This window comes from Mirounga leonina, unplaced genomic scaffold (genome assembly GCF_011800145.1).
Source record: "Mirounga leonina isolate KUSES-001 unplaced genomic scaffold, KU_Mleo_1.0 Mir_168, whole genome shotgun sequence".
NCBI classification, from domain to species: domain Eukaryota; kingdom Metazoa; phylum Chordata; class Mammalia; order Carnivora; family Phocidae; genus Mirounga; species Mirounga leonina.
The window spans coordinates 75,345,585-75,367,062 of NW_023270426.1; the positions used below are offsets into that span (position 1 = coordinate 75,345,585).

Consider the following 21,478-nt stretch of genomic DNA (forward strand, 5'->3'; position numbering starts at 1 on the left):
ACATGTCACTATTGAGCTCTGTTGCAATAAACACATAGTAAAAAGTAAAATCTTGGTTGAAAGTAGACAAAGCAACCATAGGAATCATTTAAATGAAAGGGACTACAGCTGTATGGAATACTGAGCAATAAATATTTTAAAACAGGAGTCGGCAAACTTTTTCTATAAAGAGCCAGATAGTAAAATGTTTAGGCTTTGAGGGCCATACAATCTCTATTGCAACTCTGCTGTCATAGCATGAAAGCATTTATAGATAATATGTAAGGAATGAATGTGGTAGTTTTCCAGTAAAGCTTTATTTAAAAAAACAAAAAACAAAAACAAGCAAAAAGCTGGTTTTGGCCTCCAGAGAGAGTTTGCAAACACTTACCCGAGAATTTTAATAGTATCACCAAAATCACCACCATAAAATAAAAGGTAAATTGAGCTCCCTCCTCCGTAATGTGAAAAAGCTGATTATGTCCCAAGGGCCTTCTACTACTGACATTCTGAGAGTTTGTGAAAGTTGACTCTGGCATCTATTGTGGCAATTCATATAATGTCTGGCAAGATTACAGCTGGTGCTCCTTGAACCAGCAAGTTAAACATACTGTGAAATGTACTCCTTTATTTCATAGAACTGTTATCATGATTGCTATTGAGTTATGTTCTCAAAGAGCACCTGCAAAGGAGAAATGCAAAAGGTTCCCACTATTCTGCAGTGTTAGCAGAACATGGCTATTAAGGAACTTTGTTGGAAAAGACTGATGTCATGTATTAACCCAAATTGGGAAAACCATACACTCAGCTTTGCATTTGGCCTAGCTGAATGATGTTACTTAGGTAGCAAGCTGTTCTGTAAGTGCTACTTTAAAAAGAAAATGGAATCAGGAGAGCTAGTGTATTCTTGTAGTGATTTTCAGTTATTCATTTTTTCATCTTACTCATCTTCGCAAACTGACCCATTTCTAGCTTATTACTGAGTCTGTTCAGATCTAGTGCTTTAGTCTTCACTTGGATAGTTCTTAATATAAGCCCTCAGCACCTCGACTGACAACTAGAGCATCCTCCTGCCTAATCTCCTTCTGTGCTGTCCATCCCACCTGAGTATACCTTATATGCAGCGTTTTCTTCTTTAAGAACATGTTTTGGCTTATCTCCTATTATATAAAGTCTATTCTGTATTGGGGCGCCTGGGTGGCTCAGTCAGTTAAAGAGTCTGTCTTCGGCTCACGTCATGATCCCAGGGTCCTCAGATCGAGCTCCGCATCGGGCTCCCTGCCTAGCTTCTCCCTCTCCTTCTGCCCCTCCCCCTGTTCCTGATCTCTCTCTCTCTCTCTCAAATAAATAAAGTCTTTAAAAAATAATAAAAAATAAAATCTTTTCTGTGTTTCACAGAGAACAGGTTGTATCACCATTCAATGTTTATGATTATCATACATATTTTTCCCCTTATTTTTGATGGTCCAGCTAACTCTCATCACTACAGGTTAACTCTCATCACTACAGGTTAAAGAGAAAAAGTTGATTTTTTAAAAAATAAAAACTCTGAACAATGACAGAAATGGGGCCTCCAAAATAGCTCCCTACAACTTAATAGTTGCTTTATTATCCTATTTAAATTTCCAAGTGAACACAATTAAACCAAACTTGTCAGGAATAAATTTATATCCTAAAAAACAAGGGTAATGAATTATGTATTTTATATATCACTAGGGACTGAGATCTCTTAATAAACTTTGAAGTTATTTGAAGATAAATTAAGACCTCTACATGATTCAGTGACATGTGTGTGTGTATGTTTGTAAGTCTTAGGAATAAAATTAGTTGGTGAATCTACCTCTCTAGCTTCCTCCTTGAGCATTAGAACATGTCACTATTGAGCTCTGTTGCAATAAACACATAGTAAAAAGTAAAATCTTGGTCGAAAGTAGACAAAGCAACCATAGGAATGCTGAGTGATTATCCCTTTTCTCCAATAACAAATTGATAAATTAGTGTTCTTATTTATATAATAATCTCTCTGAGTTTGTTGAATGTGATCAGTTCCTCACCATCCCATGAATACTGAAAGAACAGGTAAGATCAAATTTCCACAGCATAGAGTAAGAAATCTTTTGAGAAAGTACTGTTGAGAATAACAGCCTTCTATCCTCCTACTAAAGGTTGGCTGCAAGCAATAAGAAGCACTTCTATTTATTGTTTCCTACTTGTTCCAGACATATAATATATATTACCTTTTAAAATTCTCAAATAATCTTCTAATACAAATATCTATCCATTAGGAACCTTTGTGTTGGTAGTACAGAAGTTGTATTAAAAATTACAGAGATTTGGGGCGCCTGGGTGGCTCGGTCCGTTAAGTGTCTGACTCTTGGTTTCAGCTCAGGTCATGATCTCAGGGTCTTGAGATCAAGCCCCACGCGGGCTCCGCACTCAGCAGGAGCTCTGCTTGAGGCTCTCTGCCTCACCCTCTGCCTCTCCCCCAGTCATGGGTATGCTCTCTCTCTCTCTCAAAAGATATTTAAAAAAAAAAATTTTATTAGTTCACTTAATTGAAGAATCTAGAAGGAAGTCACTGTTCAGGCAGTGTTTGATCCAGTGGCTCAAACATATCGCCAGAAACCATTCTCTTTCCTTCTCTATTTTCTGCTTTCCATGATGATTGCTTCACCCCTAGTCTGCCAGTCCTCATGATGCTACATGCTATCTTGTGTACTTCCAGTGGCAGAGAATGCTTCTTTCCTGGTGCGTCTCTCAAAAACCAAAGTTTCTTTCCCCTCTTAAGCATCTCCTTATATCTCAGTGGCCCAAATTAAGCCATGTGCCTATCCCTGAACCAGTCACTTGGGCAGGGGAATGGGCTTCATTCATTGCGTGAAGCCAATCTAGGGCCACCTTTCTTGTTGAGGGGGAGGTGAATACTTTCCAAAATGGGAGAAGGGCAGGAATTTGAGGTGAGTAAGGGAAAATAGATACGTGACAAACAACCTGTCTTCTTTAGATGCAAAATAGCTTGAGCAAAAATAAGAAGTAGGAGTAGTATTGTGTGTATGACTTTCTAGGCAGGGACTTAGTGTTTTAGATACATTTTAGTCTTCAAAACCATCTTGAGAAATAAATGGAATTAATCCTTGTTTTAAAGAAGTTTAGAAAGATTAGGGATGCCTGGGTGGCTCATTTGGTTAAACGTCTGCCTTCGGCTCAGGTCGTGATCTTGGGGCCCTGGGATCGAGCCCCGCATTGGGCTCCCTGCTCAGCGGGGGATCTGCTTCTCCCTCTCCTTCTGCCCTCCCCCTGCATTTGTGCTCTCTCTCTCTCTCTCAAATAAGTAAATACAAAAAAAAAAAAAAAAGAAATTAACTTACCCGAGGCCACATAGGTAATGGGACCTAGGTCAGTCTGACTTCAGTATCCATGCTCTTTTCATGATGTCGTGCTATCTCCCTAGTAAACTAAAAATTGACTATAAAAACATATTAAGTATCGTCTTAGAAATCTATCACTGGTGAAGAATTCTAGAAAATAATCCATCCTGTTTTGGTTTAATGTACAATGTACCTATATAGAAATAATCCTTGTTGAGACAGATTTACAAAATGGGAATTAATATCTTGTTTTGCCCACTTTGAACACCAAGATCCTTATGATAGTGGTCAGGTATGGTATATGCACATATACATACATGCGTACACATATAAACATATGTGTTGTATATATGATCGTGTATATCACAAATTCTAAGAGAGGTTCTTTAACTTGGCACTTAATGAAAGCGGCAGGGGAATGAGTTCAAAGGAAGAGACACTATCCTCTACAATAACTGACAGTGAATACTAAAAACTGTCATCTGATGTCACTCTCCAATTGTTCTTCACTTAATGGTAATAATAAAGTATTGTGCCTAGGGGAACATTTCTGGCCCGGTCTGAATTATTTCCTGGGTAACCTACTGCTAGTCTCATACTCTGTCCCCTGGGGAGTTTACTTCTTGCTTCTGGGTTCTTACTGCTTACACTTGCCCAAGGCTCAGGCTTTCAGTACTGAATCACAATTATTTAACTTTTATTGAAGTCTTTGCTTCTCTGCAGTGTTCTGCAAGAAGCTGACTAGGGCTGTGGGGTGGTGCAGCTTTCCTCCTTAAGATCATTCTGTCTGTGTCTTGAATAACTATGAGTTGGAAATAAATTTAAAATTTACTTTAATAATTTAATGATTTCAAGCAAGAAATTTCTCTAAGGCAGAAATATTGTTGGATTAACTAAGAGGCAGTCAGACAATCCTTCATCTGTATCTTTGGCTTGTCTCAGTATTTGGAAATAGCTATATGTCATTCTACTTTCTAGTGCTTTACCTTTATTGACCTGGCTTCACTTTTCAGGCAATTTGTAATTCTATTTAAATGTTGTCTTTTCTTTATTATATTATGCATTTGTTGTTTTACAGTTTTATCTACCAGGGATTGCTTCTTTGCAAATCATTTTTTTAAAAGATGTAGTTTTTAAGGCATTAGTGTTAAGAAGCATCTATCAAAATGAGCTTACTCTTAAATGCGCTAAGTTTTATTGATGGAATTTAAAGAATTTTATGGCACCCATCGGTGCCATTGATAAGAAATGTAATATCCTTTTCTCAACACTGTTTTAACATTTGACAAGTACTTGAAAAGCAAAGTTCTCACCATTGGAGAGGGACTAGGGAAGAAATGTAAAAAGTAATGAAAATGATTCTTGTCTTCATGGGAAGCTTAGAAGCTGCAAGAAGAGATACACATTGTTTTTACTCACTCATTCAAGAGATGTTTATTGAGGTATTATTACATGCTAGACACAGTGTGGTAACCTCTGAAATTATAATAATGAGCAGCAGAGGTACAATTCTTTTCCTAGGGTTTACCATTTGGGGCAGGGGTTAAGGGGTAAAGGAGGATTCACTGAAGGAGTAAATTTTTAAAAAGAACAGGAGGCAGATGGAAAAGTGCTGAAAACGAGCTAACTTTGGAAAGAAATATTAGGATTTCACAGAACACTGAGGTTATGTCATAGGCTGCTTTAAATCAAATTCCAGAAAAGCTCTTTTCATTTGAAAACTATTCCAGAGCTCAAACAAAATGCTATGTGGTTGCAAGACCAGGAATCTGCACTTCTTCTGAAATAGGCGCCAACATATATCTAACAAAGAATTAATATATATGAATATTGGACCAAGTAATAACTTGAACTAAATATTGATTTCAAGTCCACTGAATTGGTATACCTATTAAAGTAGAGAAATCAGTGGTTAGTTTTGCTGTTTACTGTTGCTTGAGTGTGTTTTGTTCAGAAAATTAAGTTAAGCTTGATGGAGACTGTTTCAATAATCTTCCTAGTAATTGAATGCATTTGATATTCTCTTTAAAAGAACAGAAAAAAGAAATTATCTGACACCGTTAAGATTATTTTTAAGCATATAGCTGTTGATTTTGTAAATGGCCCACCTAAATTTGCCTAACACTTGATTTGTGAATAAGAGAAGAAGTTAGAGAAAGATAACATTATAAGTAGAGTTAGGCAAGAGTTTATTTTCCAGGTACTCTCATTAAAGAAAAAGCCATTAAGTCTTCAGCTCTAGAGTTGTTCTATTTAAGGAAGCCTGGATCCCTGGTGAAGAGGATTACAAAATTCAGGAAATGGCAATTAAAATGCTAATCCCTCTTGCAAAATTCTGGTTTAGAATCTGAGGGTCTAATAGAAAGTGGGAATGATTGTTTTGAGAGAACATTCATTCTAATATATTTAACTTTTTAAAAAAAATACAATTACACTCTATACTAACAAGGAAGAATAATCAAGCCTTCTTATAGCCTTTAATGCGATGTGAAGAATGAATGCACAGTTGAAGGTCGACAGTATTTTAATATGGTTGAGATGGGTGATAGATGGCTCTTCAGCTTTGGAAATAGTGCTTCTAAAAAAACTGAATTGTGAATTTCATTTAATTTTATTCAATTTAAAATGGATATGATTGAGTTACTAGAAAATTTTAAACATGTGTGAAACAGCGTAGGTATATGAATATTCTGTTTCAACTATAAATTTATGAAACCTAAATACAGATCAAATATTTGAGATGTCCCACAAAATGTAAAATAAACAACATATTTTGAAGACTTAGGATGATAAAATGTAAAATATTTCCACTATAATTTTGTAATGATACATACTGGTATAATATATTTTGGATATATTGGGCTAAAGAAAAAATATATTATTAAAATGAATTTCACCTTTTTGTTGTTGTTACTTTTCCAAATGTGGCTACCAGAAAATTGAAAGTTACTGTGTGTTACATTTCTTTTGGACCATGCTGATTTAAAGAGTTGCTCTAAGACATCACTGAAATCCATTTGATGCCCAAAATGCAATCTGGCTCAGCAATTAAATCCTATCAAAACCATAGCTCCCCCCCTCTGGCTCTACCATCAGTGACTTAATTATCATAAGCAGTCACTGAATCTGATAACTAATTTGATCTCATCTACATTTTAAACTCATAATAGTTATAATCTTTTATTTGGTATTAGAGAAAATAAAATTTCACAGAAAATTTGGGCCAGGTAAATCGGTGAGAAATTGCAACAGAGGAATTGTATGATTTTGTTTGAGTATTATCATGTGTTAGATAATACACAGTGTGAAGCACTTAAATTACTTAAACTGTATCTGGGTAAGTTTATGGTATCTGTTTTCTAATAGATGTGTTCTTTCATCTTTTGCTTTATCCTCACCTCAAACAAAATTGGCAGAAAGCATGGTCGAATGTGTAATTCTTTCAGTTTTGTCAGGTATCTCTAATAGGCAGTACATCCTGATGATATTTCATTGTTCATCTGTCAATTCTTCTAGGAGGTGATTTCCTGTCCTTTCTGAGAAAGAAGAAGGATGAAATAAAGCTCAAACAATTAGTGAAATTTTCACTAGATGCTGCTTCTGGTATGTCCTATCTCGAGAGTAAAAACTGTATACACAGGTAAGGAGGACATTTTTTTAAACATTTTCTGGTTGTATCAACAGAACGCTAGAGAAGTGACATATTTGCTGCAATATAGCAATGAAGTTCTTTCATAAAACTTACATATTTTCTTGTTGGTTTTCGTGTTTTGTGGGAAAGCCTTCTTTGATAGTTGGTTATATAGTTTATAGAAACACTTGTTTTCTCTTACCTGAGATAAGTACACCTCATTAGACAATGAGCTACTTCCTGATTAAAATCTGTTGTATTATAATCATGAATGACATATTGATAAGATGTACCACAAGTTAGTCATATAATTAGCTACAGTCTTATAGCCAAATAGGATTGTTTCATCTGCTCCCTATTCTCATTTTGTGAAGAAATTACTTAAAAAGTCTTGGAAGAGCATAATAGTAAAACAACAATTCATGACAGTGAATTGGCCAAGGGTAGAAGATATTAGCATAATAGTTATTTCAAGGGAGATTTAGAAAACTTGTCTAATTACTTTAAGAGCAGGGACTTGGTTGTAATGCTTTTATAGATTGTGGTTTTAGTTGCTTGTAGCTGAAAATGTTCTTTATTGCTAAATGTCGGTACAACTTAAGATGTCTTGCTGAATTCATGTGAGAGCCTAAATATGGCTAAGTGTACATAAGCAAAATGAAGTGGGGGCATTGATGCAGTTTTTATTCACTGGAAACAGCAGGTAATACTATTTAACATGGGGCAGAGTTCATTGTCAGATTGAACGATTATGGACTTTATCTAAATTGGTTCAGTTATGGATGTTTGTTTTTCTCTGATGTATTTCATTATGCAGGTTTTGATTTAACATTCTGGTAAAATTGTATAATGTGTAATTATATAGCAGAACAAAAGTACCTTCACCTGAAATATATATTGATTTGATCTCAGATGTCCCATCTGCCCCACCCCCCACCCCCCACCCCCTGTCTCCATTTTTGAGTTGGGCCAAGAAAGAATTTAGAGCCAAACTCTCAAGTAAAAAAGAGTTTAATAGCAATGAAAGCAAAAGCACACTCTCAAGGTGGACGAGCGGGCAGACCCAGAGACGGCAGCTGCACCAGGGACCAGGGTGGTCTTTCTTTTTTATGCTCGCAAGAGTTATGGGCTGGTCCTCTGACTAGGGTTGCCTCCAATCATCTAAGGTCTCCTCCTAATAGAGAGGGGGAGTTTTGGTCCTATATGGCCCTTATCTGAACTGTCACAGAGCCATACCTCTGCAAGGGGAGTGGGGGGGTAGTCAAGACCACAATGCAAATGTGTTCTCATGAAGCTATAGGTTATTGTAGGGCAGCACTTACAGGGAAGAGTACATGCATGTGCCCTCTGGCTGAAACTTGGTTTCCACCCTTCTTAACAGACGAAAATAGCTGTTACCTGCTCATGTCTGGCTAACTATCTGCTTTATCAAACTGATTATTTAGTTTTCCAAAAAATTTTGCCACATTTTCAATTTTATTCTAAAACTGAAATCATGGCTTGTGTTTCCAATATAGCTCAATGGTCACCTATATTTTAAAATACCTTTCAGTAGAGATATTGTATTTCTGGAAATGAAGAAAACTAAAACTTAGCCACTGTCCTTGTATTTTTGTTTTACTTTCTATGACTAGAGATCAAATCACATTATAATAAGATATTTTTATTTTATTTTTTTTTAATTCAGGTTTTTTTCTTTAATTTAAATTCAATTAGCCAACACATAGTACATCATTAGTTTCAGATGTAGTGTTCAACAATTCATCATTTGGGTGTAACACCCAGTGCTCATCACATCACATGCCCTCCTTAATGCCCATCACCCAATTACCCCATCCCCCTACCCCCCTCCCCTTCAGCAACCCTCAATTTGTTTCCCAGAGTCGAGAGTTTCTCATGGTTTGTCTCCTCTGATTTCTTCCCATTCAGTTTTCCCTTCTGTCCCTTACGGTCCTCTGCACTGTTTTTTATATTCTGCGTATGCGTGAAACTATGTAATAATTATCTTTCTCCGATTTTTAAAGATTTTTAAAAAGTATTTGATTTTGGGCAAGAATTGCATTATTAATTTCATTAGAAGAAAACAGTTTTGTTAAAAGTAACAATGAAGGGTTTTGTTCTTCATTTATAGAAAATCTATAATTTTGGCTGCTCAGGTTTTAAAGCTACTTCAGGCACCAGATTCTCTACTGTAGTTACTCATTTTGTCTCAGATTTTATTTTTCAAATCATTAGACTATAGCTTTAAATTACAATGAATAAACCACATTGAAACTACTTAATTAATTGTCAGTTACCAGTACCAGTCTTTAATTTCTGTTGCCTCCTGGTTGAGGGAATTGTTTCAATTTCTTGCTACTTTTGTAGTGATTGCTTTTCTTGCAAATGGATGACTGTATTTTTTTAAATGCTGTGTCATCAGAATTGAAATGATTCAAAGTTGTAGAGATAGCCTCTAAAAATTTATCCCACTCACCGAATCATAACATTACCTGGTGTAATGTTATTTTTCCATTTTCCTTGTTAAGAATTTTTATGCATTCACAAATTTTTGAATGTCAACCCTTGCTTGAGCACGTATTCTAGAAGGTTGTACCTATTCCTGTACTATTTGCCTGTGGGGAAGGTTCCTGATTGAATAACTTAAACAATATCACTGAGAGCAGGTTTGACAAATAGATTTCAGTGCCAATTTTCAGTGATTGGTAGTGGCTTTCTGTGTTGTGTATTGAGAAAGATTCCAGGATCAGTGACAAAGAGTCCATTGATTGATCAGTCACATCTGTTAGGGCACTGATAAGCATTAACACACAAGCCCCAAATTTGTCATCCATGGCATAGAATATTTTCTTTTTGTCTTTATTTTAATAAATGCTTTTCTTTTTTCTATGATTTTCCTTATTCGCCATATAAAGCAACAATGTAATGTTTTCTGACCAACACTTCCACTGATTTCTTCTAAACTATCTGCTATTCTGATTTTCCCTGTTGATCCTGATTAGTGGATGAATTTTATACCTCCAGCCAGTGGTCTTTCGTTACTCTTGAAATTTATGTAAATGCTCTTTTGGATGAATTCATTTTCTTTTTCTTTGCATTTCAGTACCTCACCAATACATGACACTATGTTGAAAAAATAAAATATTCTTTGTGTTGAATTTTTTATAGAAGTGAATTGTACCATAGAACCCTCTTCCTATGTGTCATCCTATAGAACTATTTCTGTGGTAGTAATAGTAATTGCAATGGATTTCAATTGATTTATAGTTAAAAGATGCACTCAAGACATGTTACATGTTTTTTCTCCTAAGAAATACCAAAATATAAATATAAATATATAGTATTCATTACAGTGAAAAGCATTTTTCCTCATTGGAAATGAGGAAATTCATTTTAAAAATTGATTAATCTGAACATGATCGAAAGTTTCAATTTTCAAGTAGTGAAGAAAGACACCCAGCCCTATTCTTGACATCCCCAAATATTACTAAAAATATATGCATGTCTATGAATTATGAAGTCTTTGTCCCACAGATCAAAGCAAAAATTTTTAATGTGCTTTAAATTTTATATGAACTTACATATTTTATCCTGTTCAGTGATTAGAAGTTCCTAGAGTGCAGTACCTGAAAATATTTCTAATTGTGTCTCATCAAAATAGTATCTTAAGTTTGGGGGGACACATTTTCTTTCTTTAGCTTTGTTTTGTTGTTTTGATTACTATGAGAAGAGCAGAGCAATGTTTTGTTATAGATAAACAAGTATGACAGCTATAAAATGGAAACAAGTAATTGCATGAAGAAATGGCCTGCTTTTGGAAAATATTCTTGTAATTTCCATTTAACTTCCCGAAGGGTTCTCTTGATACTCTAAGTTTCTAATTGAAACTATTTCTGTTTATAGCTAGTGAATTGCTGGATATTTTGTGTTTAGTTGTAATCAACTGCATTTTCTTTATAATTATTCTGTAGACCAATGTGAGATTTTCTTTCCTACTTGTACCTTATAAAGATTTGAAGTATACTGATAAACTTTGGGCTGTGTGTGTGTTTACTTAAAATGGTATGGGGCGCCTGGGTGGCTCAGTCGGTTAAGCGACTGCCTTCAGCTCAGGTCATGATCCCGGAGTCTCGGGATCGAGTGCCGCATCGGGCTCCCTGCTCAGCGGGGAGCCTGCTTCTCCCTCTGCCTGTCACTCCCCCTGCTTGTGCTCTCTCTTTCTCTGTCAAGCAAATAAATAAAATCTTAAAAAAAAAAAAAGGGTTGTTAGATGTCACTCTAGAAAAAGCATTAAACCTGATTAATTTTGATGTTAAGTAGATTGAAGCTTGACATTATACTAGGTATAAGTGGGAATGACATTTACGGTTTTATTGCTGAGGAATCTTACTGGAAGATTTATTTTTATTTGGGTTTATTTCTAAAAGTTGGCTTTCTGCCGTGTTCTTTGGTGTCTGTGGAAAGTAAAGAAAGGATAAGCTTTTGATTGGTATGTGTTTGTGTTAAAGACCAATCTGTGGGGAATTTTGGAAGCATTTCTTAATTTCATGATATTCTGTGTTAAAACCAGAAAAGGTGTTTTTGGAGAGATGCTTGTAGAAAATGATTTTACTTTTCTAATTTTAAATCTTGGACTGATTTCTCTTTATTTTTGGTTGCTTTACTGCAATGATGTTTTGTTGTTACGGAGTAAGGCTAATAACTCTACAAATTAAAGCCCATAAGATCAGATTTATTGTTTAATAAGGGTTTTGCTTATCCACTGAGAATGAAGATATTTCCAGCACTTCACAAATGTGAACAGTTGCCTACTCTGTGCCAGGCTGATGTCAACAAGAATCATTGTCCCTGCCATCAGGTAGATGTAACACAAAATAATAATTATGCAAAGAGATAATCAAGTTAGTGATAATATGTGCAGAATGCCATGAGAGTAATATTAAGAGGGTCTAATATGACCTTTTAATATGGGGGTTATGGTGGGAGTAATCAGGGCTATGGTGAGATAAGTCCGTAATTGCAGAAGATACTGTTTGGGTGAGACTTGGTAGGTGGGTGTGTTGCTGAATAAAAGGGGAAAGAATATTCCAGCTGAAGGAAGGTTGAAAGCAAAACATAACAATGTTTTTCATGAGAGCAGGACTTAATCATGAAACTCTAAAGAGTTCAATATTATCCCATATCAGAATGGGAAGTCCAAAGGACGGAGCCAGGTAAACAGGGTCATTCTCACCATGGGCCATTTAATTTGGCTAAACTGCAGGAGTATCTAGCTATACATTGGGATGATTTTTAAAAAGTTAAAATGCTGTGGTTTTTAACTGGAAAAGAAAAGTAATTTGAACAAAATTTACAAAACCCTGAAAAATGAATAATCTTAGGAAAAGGAGTAGGAATGGGACCAATTTTATTTTTAAATTTCATTAGAAAAACTAATTTAGGAAAGCTAAGGTTGTCCAGAAAGAAACAATATTACATTTCACTTAAATATATTATAGAAAGAGATTGTTTGACCCAGTGATTTCTGATGAGGCTAAGGAATGTGTTCTTTTTAAGATAAATGTAAGATGCTGCTTCTGTCTCATTTTAAATTTTTTGTGATTTCATACTTTATGTAGCTAAAGATTTGGGTATGATATTGATCATCTACATTTTTCCAGTGATCATCTACATTTTTCCAGTTTTTCTCTCTCTTTTTTTTTTTTTAAACTACAGCTGATAACCTAGCATTTGAGCTCTCCCTCTGCTTTCAGTGTACTGAAAATGTATTCTTATGCTTAATGCATCTTCATATCATTTAAATGGTAAGGTAAAGGTAAAATAGGCAAAGTGAAATATTTCCTATAATGTTTTTAGAACTTCACCTTTTATATCCCTCATGAATTTCCATTTATTCAGTAAAAGGGACTTTAGGATCCATTTACAGATTAAATAATTGCAGCCCAGAGATTAAATGAAGTTTATCTAAACGGTGGCAGAGCCATTGCTAGCTAGATCTTAGATGTGCTGACTTCTTCTAACACATTCCCAGTCATTGAATGTGGGTGTTTGACTCCATCTCATTCAAGTGTTTGTAATCCCAACAGCTGCCCTTCATAAGTTACTGAGGACTAGGCATTGTGCTAATTACGTGCTTTAGATGCAGTATCTGAGAATGTAAGCTTCATGAGGGCAATGATTTTTACCTGTAGTGTTCACTGTTGGATTCCAAAAGTCAGGAACAGTGCCAGGCACTTACTGGTGAATGAATAAATCCTCAAAACAGCAGTAGGTATTATGGTTAGGCCCATTTTATACATGAGGAAACTCCTGGTTAGGGAGGTTGATGATCTTGCCCAAGATGATATGAAAAGAAAGTGGCAGCTCCAACGTGTGGATCCTGGCACTCTGGTTCTAGAGTTCATACTCTGACTCACTGCCCTGGACTCCCCTGCCTTCTGTAAGAAATGCAGCTTCTGATCAATTAGGAGATTCGGGAAGGAAAGCCAGATGGTATTCGGTGTGATGGCTCAGCTTATATTTAACATCTGGACTCTTTATGTTCATGAGTAAAAACAGAAGAGGATGTAGAAGCCTGTGAAATGTAGTTTTAGAAAGATATACCGAGGTGTTTTTTGTTGTTTTTGATAAAGAGTTGCTGGAATGAGGCAGTATTTTGTTATTGCCTCTCCATTTAATTAGAACTTGAAAATTTATTTTTGTGTTTTTCATACACTATTGTTTAGATACCCCTTTCTGCTTTATCCATTAATTAAAAACACAGGATTAGCATAGGAATGTGATAATCTTGGTTAGTTGAGTAAGCATTTATGACTGATTTTCTTGTTCCAACATTTGATTACAATTTTGAATATATTAAGATGTACTTTTATTTTTAGCCTCTAAACCAATTTTGCTGCAATACAGAAAGGAGTGCTCAATAATTTCAAATATGTCAGAAATATGCAATCCTTCTCTAACTTTTTTTTCTACTGCAGTTCGGTATTTGCATATACAGTGTGATTATCATACAAAAGATATCACAAAAGCACCTTTCTAAAAATTATCCTGCTACTTTATTCAGTGTCAGAATTTCCCATCACTAGTTTCATTCATTTTAATTAAGGGATTTTTTCCCCTAAGGTCACATGCATGTTTCCAGGAATGAAAAAGGAGGCCTTCTCTTATATTACAATCAATTACCATGTTGGCTTGGGTTAATGTACCAGAGTATCTAGCTGCCTTCTTAGAAAACAAAAATGACGGATTTGGGGGAAAGGGTCAAAAGACAGATAAGTTTTGATTTATGGTTACTGGTAGGAAAAACACAGCATATAAGACACTGTTCAGGAATTTAGGGCCCTCTGGTAAGCAGTCCTTGAGAATGAGAAGGGAGGGAGAGAAGAGAATAGCAACACATTAAAGCTATTTCATAGTTTGGTTAGGGCTAGCTTTGTCCTATGTTACATAGAAATGATGGGGGGAAATTGGCCTATACCTCTTCTCTATTATTTCTCACTTTCATTCAGTTAATTACAGTAAATACATTTCTGATTCAGAATGTCAAACGTGAGCTTTTCCATTAAACTAATACAAATGTTTAGGTTACCACTTTTTCTAAGGACCTCTTTGATGACAAAGAACAGAAACAGCGTAAGCTAACTTAAGCAATAGGACATTTATTATAAGAAAATAGAATTTTCTCACAGAACTCAGGACACAGGAAGCTCAGCCAGCCCTGGGAGCCATTGGAATTAGGAACTGGGAAGTGGTCAGGGACCAAGGCAGCATCTCTTTCTGTCTTTTCCTCTGTGTTCACTTGGTCTTTCATTATTTCCTCAATCTCACTGCTTCATTTCCCTCTTGTTCTGAAGACTACATTCCTCTGCCCCATTTGCAAAGGGCTCTCAAGTGACATTTGAATCAATATAACTTTCCAGGCCTAGCATCTGCAGATAACTAATTAGTCTTTGAGGTCTAACTTCAAATTCTTGGCAGAAAGAATTGATTGGCCTAGCTTATATTATGTGTCTACCCTTGTTTTAATCAATAAGATGGCTAGACAGAGGAGAGTATGCAGGATCGTTGTTATATAGATTTACAGGAGCCCATCCTGGTGTGTGAGGAGATGATTCTCAGAGGATGAGACATATATGAAGCAGGATCCCCAAAAGAGTATCATGCATTCATCAAGTGCTTACTATTTGGCAAGTACATTCACTATCTTATTTAGTCCTCATATTTCAATGAGAATGGTACCACTCATCTCCGCTTATAATAGGAGAAACTGAACCACAAAAAAAAGTACGTAACTTGCCCAGTGTCATACAGCTGGTAAGGGGAAGAGTCATTTCTAGATTGAGTTAATGACAAAGCCTGGGAATCTAAACAAAACATTTAAACTATATGTTGGATATACCTCCAGTTCTTCCCATCTGGGAGTATGAGCAATCATGTGGAAATTTCTCTTATGAAGCAAAACCTAAAACGATTTCATCAGTACTGATTTAGAGAAAGCCTTTCGCAGGGATAAGAGAATCCTTTACAAGTCTTATCTCCATATTTTCCTGGGATGATTCATTCTCCCACAGTTCCATGGTGTCAGGCTGCCAGCTTGACTCTTTCCTGAAGTTGGTCCATGTAGTCTTCTTGAATCCTAGCTCCTACTGAGTCTAAACAGGTAGGAGATCACACTCAGAACTGTGGAGTTGGGTTCATGATTACCCCAGAAATTTGGGTGACCATTGGTTGTATTCATGTTCTCAAGTCAAACCTGATTTATGCTAGAGTAGCTAGCTGTTTCTAATTAGTCTTGGTCAAATGGAAATTCTGGTCTCCAAGAAATCTGTTAGAACATGGATGACATAAAAACAAGCCTAACCTTCTCACTTGCAAATTGCTTCCAAGGCAGGGTCTGAGCAGTCAGCATATGGACCTAGAGAACCCAAGCCTATGACATTTACCAGACACTGACTCACCTTATTAATTTTGAGAATTACGGGGTGGTGGGGGATTTGCCCAGTTTTTGTTTTCAAATATTGTTCATTCTGTTTTAGATACAGAGCACCACCAGAAGCCCTTTTCATTCTCAGGTTTCCTTTTTAAAGTGTTTCTGTCCCAATCAGACTGTCTCTGTCTGCATTGCCAACTCTAATAGACTGGAAGGTTAGCATTTGCAGAGCCACTTAGCAGCTTCAGCATAGTGGTTAAGACCACAGATTTGACATTGGAATGCTCTGTTTGAATCTTGGCTCTACACCATGTTAGTTGTGTGACTTTAGAACCCTCCCCAACCCCCATCATGGCATTCCCTATAACCTCTCCCCTGCTTTATTTTTCATCAGTCCTTATCATGACCTGACATTTATTTTATTTATATCTACATATGCATATATGTGCATGTATAAATATATGCATATATATAAAAGTGGTGTGTGTATGTGTGTGTGTGTGTATCTATCTATCTGTAAAATACTGGTTTGCTTTTTATCTCTCTCCCTCAAGTAGAATGTTAGTTCCATGAGAATATTGGCTATATTTTGTTCCTTCTCAGTATAGAGAACAGTTACCAGCGTCTCGTTGGCAATCGGTAAAAAAACATCATTGCATGGATGAATGAATGAAGTTACTTATTATGCTTCTGTTTCTTCAGTATAAAATGAAGATGATAATATTCTCTCTGACACACTGATTTGGATTAGAGAAGGCAACTCTACTTGAGTAGATAAGAAATATCCCCACAACACTTCAGGGGGACCACAGCATAACTAGAAGAGACCACACATGCCCACACCATTCTAAGATTAAATTCAGTTATCTAGTTAGCCAAGGATACAGAAACTTTTCAGAAAAAGATGGCCATATAAAGGAAGAGCAAATGCAGGATATCCCCATTCATTTTACCATGGTCCCTAGACTTTCTAACAGTGTCCAAACAGGCTTGGGCCTTGTTGAATCTGAGAAGCTCATTTTCTTGCTAACGTAGTAGTATGGATCATATAATACCATTCAGGGAGTATCTATACATCTGTGTGGTTTTGTTTAATGTTTTAACATTGGGCTAAACATTTCTTGTACCAAACTTGGTAAAGCCTAGGTATCTCTGGGCAGCTGATCTCTATCTCCAGCCCATAGCTCCTTATTTTGCCACCTTACTCCCATTACTCTTTCATCTGTGTGTTCCCAATCCTGGGTATTTTGGGGCCGGGCACTCCTCTAGATACTGTGGCTGTGGTGGTAGAGGGGAGGAAAACTAATCTGCCCTCTAATCTGCTAGGTTTTTGCCTGAGATGCCCCTGTAATAAAAGGCTAACAGGGGAAAAACAGAAGTTAAATAACATGTATGCATGAGAGAGACCCAGGAAAACTGAGTAACTTCCCAAGATGGCCCAAGCCACCACCTTAAATACCAACTCCAGCTAAAGAAGATGTGTCGTGGGTGGGAGGGAGGCCAGTTGTGGGAAGTTATCAGGCAAAGCAGTAAACAAGGGTAGGATTGTTACACAGATTTAAGTCAGTGTCTTCTCTATTGATAAGAGTTTCTAGAGATTTAGAGTCTACCTTCTCTTCTTGGTACAGGGAGGGAGACATTCTTATAAATGGAGAGCTCCCTTGTAAATCTCTCCTGCAAAAGTGTAACTTCTACTCAGTTGTAAAACTCCCTCTGTATCCGCTGCTTCTAAAAAATAATCAGCTGAAAATAATCCTTATGTCAAAGAAGCATATTCTGGGGTGACAAATTCTATCCCCCTTCAACAGTGAATGAAACAAAGCCGTGCCCTTCTGGAGCTTACAAAAATGAGGGAGAGCAGACAGTGCATTTAAAAAGTAATAAGCAAGTAAATATATTCCACATGATAATAAATGATATCCTGAGTAACAAAATAGGATAAAAGGGAAGGGGAGGCTGGAATGGACACTATTTTATAGAGAAGACCCAGGAGATAAAGGAGTGAGCCATGTGATTATCAGTGAGAACCTTACCAGCAATGGGTGTAGCAAGGTCAGAAAAGGCCTGAGATGTGAGCAGGTAGGTGTGTCTACAGAAGACCAAAAAGGGAGATGGAGAATGAGCTTAGTTATTAGGTGGCCAGATCACGAAGACCTTGTAAGTCATTGAAAGGGCTTTGCTTTTATTCTGCATGACATGGGGGCTGTTGAGAACTAACTTGATCTGTCCCAGGTTTTTGAAAGATCAGTTGGAATTCTTTTTTTTTTTTTTTAATAGACTGTAAGAGGGCAAGTGCAGAAGTATGACCAGTTAGAGAGCTTTTGAAATAATCTAAATGAGAAACAATGGGATTTGGATCAGTGTGGCAGTGGTGGAGATCTTGAGAAGTGGCCAGAATCTGGGTGTATGTTGAAGGTAAAGCCATTAGGTTTTGCTAATATATTAGCTATAGTCTCTTAACAGAGAAAGAGAGAATGAAAGATGACTTTATATTCTCACACAGACTTCAAAAAATGGTCTTTCTGTATTTTCCTTATAAATTCAGGTGGCTCTAAGACACTCTCCAAGGTTTTATTTTCTGTAATTCTAATAATTCTAACATTATTGCTTCAAACTATAATGAGCCAAATAAAAGCACACCGTGTAACTTTGATTTTACTGGGAGCCTGCTGTATGCGGAGAGCTGTGCGAAGGCTAATGATACAGCTGAGATTGGGCAGACTCCCACCACTTCTGGCATTTTCATTGTGCCAGACTCTTGTGTTATAATTCTTGTAATGGAATAAAGAAAGTGACCTTGAAATGAATGGCACTCAAAATCTCATCTGCAGGGGTTTTTTTGCATTTAAATTAAACATATGTTTTCTAAATAAGTTCTAGATCTTTAAGAATTGTGCCTTGCAAATAGTATCCTAGTTTGCAGACCAATTGATTTAAAGAGATAAGTAAAATTAAATGTATGCATAATTTATCATAACTTTATAGTGGGTCGTATTTTCCTCCAGAGGTCTCTGGGCTTCTGACTTGTCAATGAAAATAATTATCTACTGAACTGAATAACTTGGTGTTACAACTAGTGTTGCTAGTTAATAATGCCAGTGGATCGTGCCTGATTGTTGGAGAAATAATGTCATCTGTGGAACTAAAGTGACACGAAAGAGAAGAGGTCATTCAGTTGCTATTTTGTTTAGTAGACAAAAGGTCATTTCCTTCTAACGTAAGGTTATGTATTATAGAATAAAATGACTTCTATTATATTAAATATTAAATATTTATAAGATGGCCTGGAGAGAATAGTTACAGTTTGTGGTCTGGTACACTTATTTATATTTCTTATGGATAGATACTTTTGTTATGGAAAAGAAATACTTGACTATTTTGTATTCTTAGATCGACCTTTTAAGGCTGAACTTCTTTTCATTGCACAGTCTGATTTGCTTTGTGTGGGAAAGAAATACTGCAGATTTTCTGTGAACATTTTTTATTGGATACTTTTCATGTAGTGGGAGTTTGATAAACATCTGACATTTGAATGAATAAATAAATGGATAAATTAATGAAAAAACAAAATAGGTCTTTTATCTGCTATCCGAAGTGCTGATTGAACACCATTAGATGACTAAGGACTTTCTAGAAAAATAATCGTAAGTTGTTTCACCAACATTTCAATGAAAATGTTCATTTTTACATTTTTAGTTTTCTCTGATTCATTTCTTTATAATGCATAATTGAAGAAAAAATGATATCTTATGCAAACCAGTAAGTATTATACAAACAGACCAAAATTCTTTGCCTGCTGTGTGTTAGTATGAAAGTTTTAGGATGCTTAGGGCCTTTTTTTAAATTGTTTGAATGTGATTATTTCAGAGATTCAGTGAGGCAATATCACTGCTCTTGTCAGAATAGTGTCCTCCTCCAAGAGTCACAGAAGGTGAATACCAATCCGGTTCTCATCTAACAGTAGTTATTTGTTATATTGACCCTGTCCTATCTCAGACAGTAACCATGGCTTAAGCAAGCAGTAATTTATAACATGCCAGAAAGTATTAATTTTTAACATATACTTGGAGATAATTGGCAGTAAACAACAGATGTGTTATTATGTATTAGAGTGCTCAGTAGGCACATATTTCATTTAGCCTCTTTCTCCCTTCCCTGCCCTATGTCCATTCATTATGTAAATAATGTGAGAATATGAATGTTATAGCTAGAACACTGCCAAGGTACTTAGTTCCTTACCATTTAAGCCCAAGAGTATGTAACAAGTAACTTTAATTCTCAGTGAGTAATATTTTTCCCTTCATTCTTACAATTCCCATTATGCCTCTTTAAAATTAGGCTTCTATTTACTTACATAAATTAGTGAAGGAATAAAATTAAAATAATTGTATCTGCTATTTGAGATTTTTTAAAACCCAAGGCAGGACATAACCATATGGCATGATAAACAAATAATGTAAAACCTCTTTATAACCAAATGAAAATGTAATTGGTATGTAATTTAAAATTTAGCCTTTTTTTTTATCACATCATGCCATGTTATAAATTTTTAAGTATTTTTTCCTTAGTATATATCATGTGCAGGAAGGAAAATTACAATTTTCATGTGAAATTTATACTTATGTACATATCCTGCTAGAAACAGATTATTGGAGTTCCTGTATTTTTGCTTTTATGGTATCATATAAAATTGCCTGGTGAAATTTCTCACTTTATTTGTAATTTCTAAAGCCCCTCTATATACCACAGATTAAATCAGTCATAAACCATGTATCGAATAGCCTTCTTTGTAAAAGGCCCTGTTTAGACATGTTCCCTACTCTCGAGGAAAATGAGAGAAGTAAGTTAAAGATATAAAAATATCTTGATAATTTGATAAACAGTACATTGAGGGACGGTGGTGAACAAGAAAGAATAGGGTTTCCAAAGGCCTTTCATAATAGGGAGAAAGAAAATAGCACAGCAGTCAAACTTGTAAGAGCCACCCAACAAATATTGGGGCAATTTATTGATTTCTTTTATGTGATCAGCTGTATTAAAAATAAGCTTAATCCCCAAGGGATTTCCTGACGTTTTACTGTATTTAGCATAATTTTAAAGGTTTTACTTTTTTCCTGTAACTTCCTTAAAGAATACTTTATCTGCTTTGTAAGCATCTCTGTGTTGAAAAGCAGTCACATGGCAAATGTTCCATAATGTTTACCTGAAGTCATTAAATATTTACTTAAGCACTTTCTATATGTCAAGCACTTGGTTGGCATTTGGGATAAAATGCTGAGCAAAGCAGAAGGGGTCTCTGTCCTCATGGAGCTTTGAGTCTAATGAAAGAGACATGCATTAACAGATAATCATTCCAGAAAGCATGCAAAAGCGGGAAGTGACCTCATCATAAGGCCATGGAAGGCATCTCTGAAGAAGGGACATTTGAACTGAAAGTTAAGTAACTAAGAGAAGGTGGTAAAGAGAGCAAACAATCAATTAGGAGTGAGAATGGCCTTTCTAGGCAATGAAAGGCAATCAAAGTATGGCTGGGTTAAATGTCATTGAGATGTGACTGGAGAGAGAGCAGGG

General features: G+C 35.9%; 1 protein-coding gene across 6 annotated transcripts in view; it reads left to right on the forward strand.

The window, feature by feature from the left end:
* Window positions 1-21,478, forward strand: part of FER (FER tyrosine kinase) — a 412,363-nt gene that overhangs the window by 289,263 nt on the left and 101,622 nt on the right. For all 6 annotated transcript variants that reach the window (XM_035015022.1, XM_035015019.1, XM_035015020.1 and 3 more), the window contains one exon: window positions 6,864-6,987. In XM_035015022.1, the coding sequence (XP_034870913.1) occupies window positions 6,864-6,987 (124 nt within the window). The remainder of the gene's footprint in view (window positions 1-6,863; window positions 6,988-21,478) is intronic.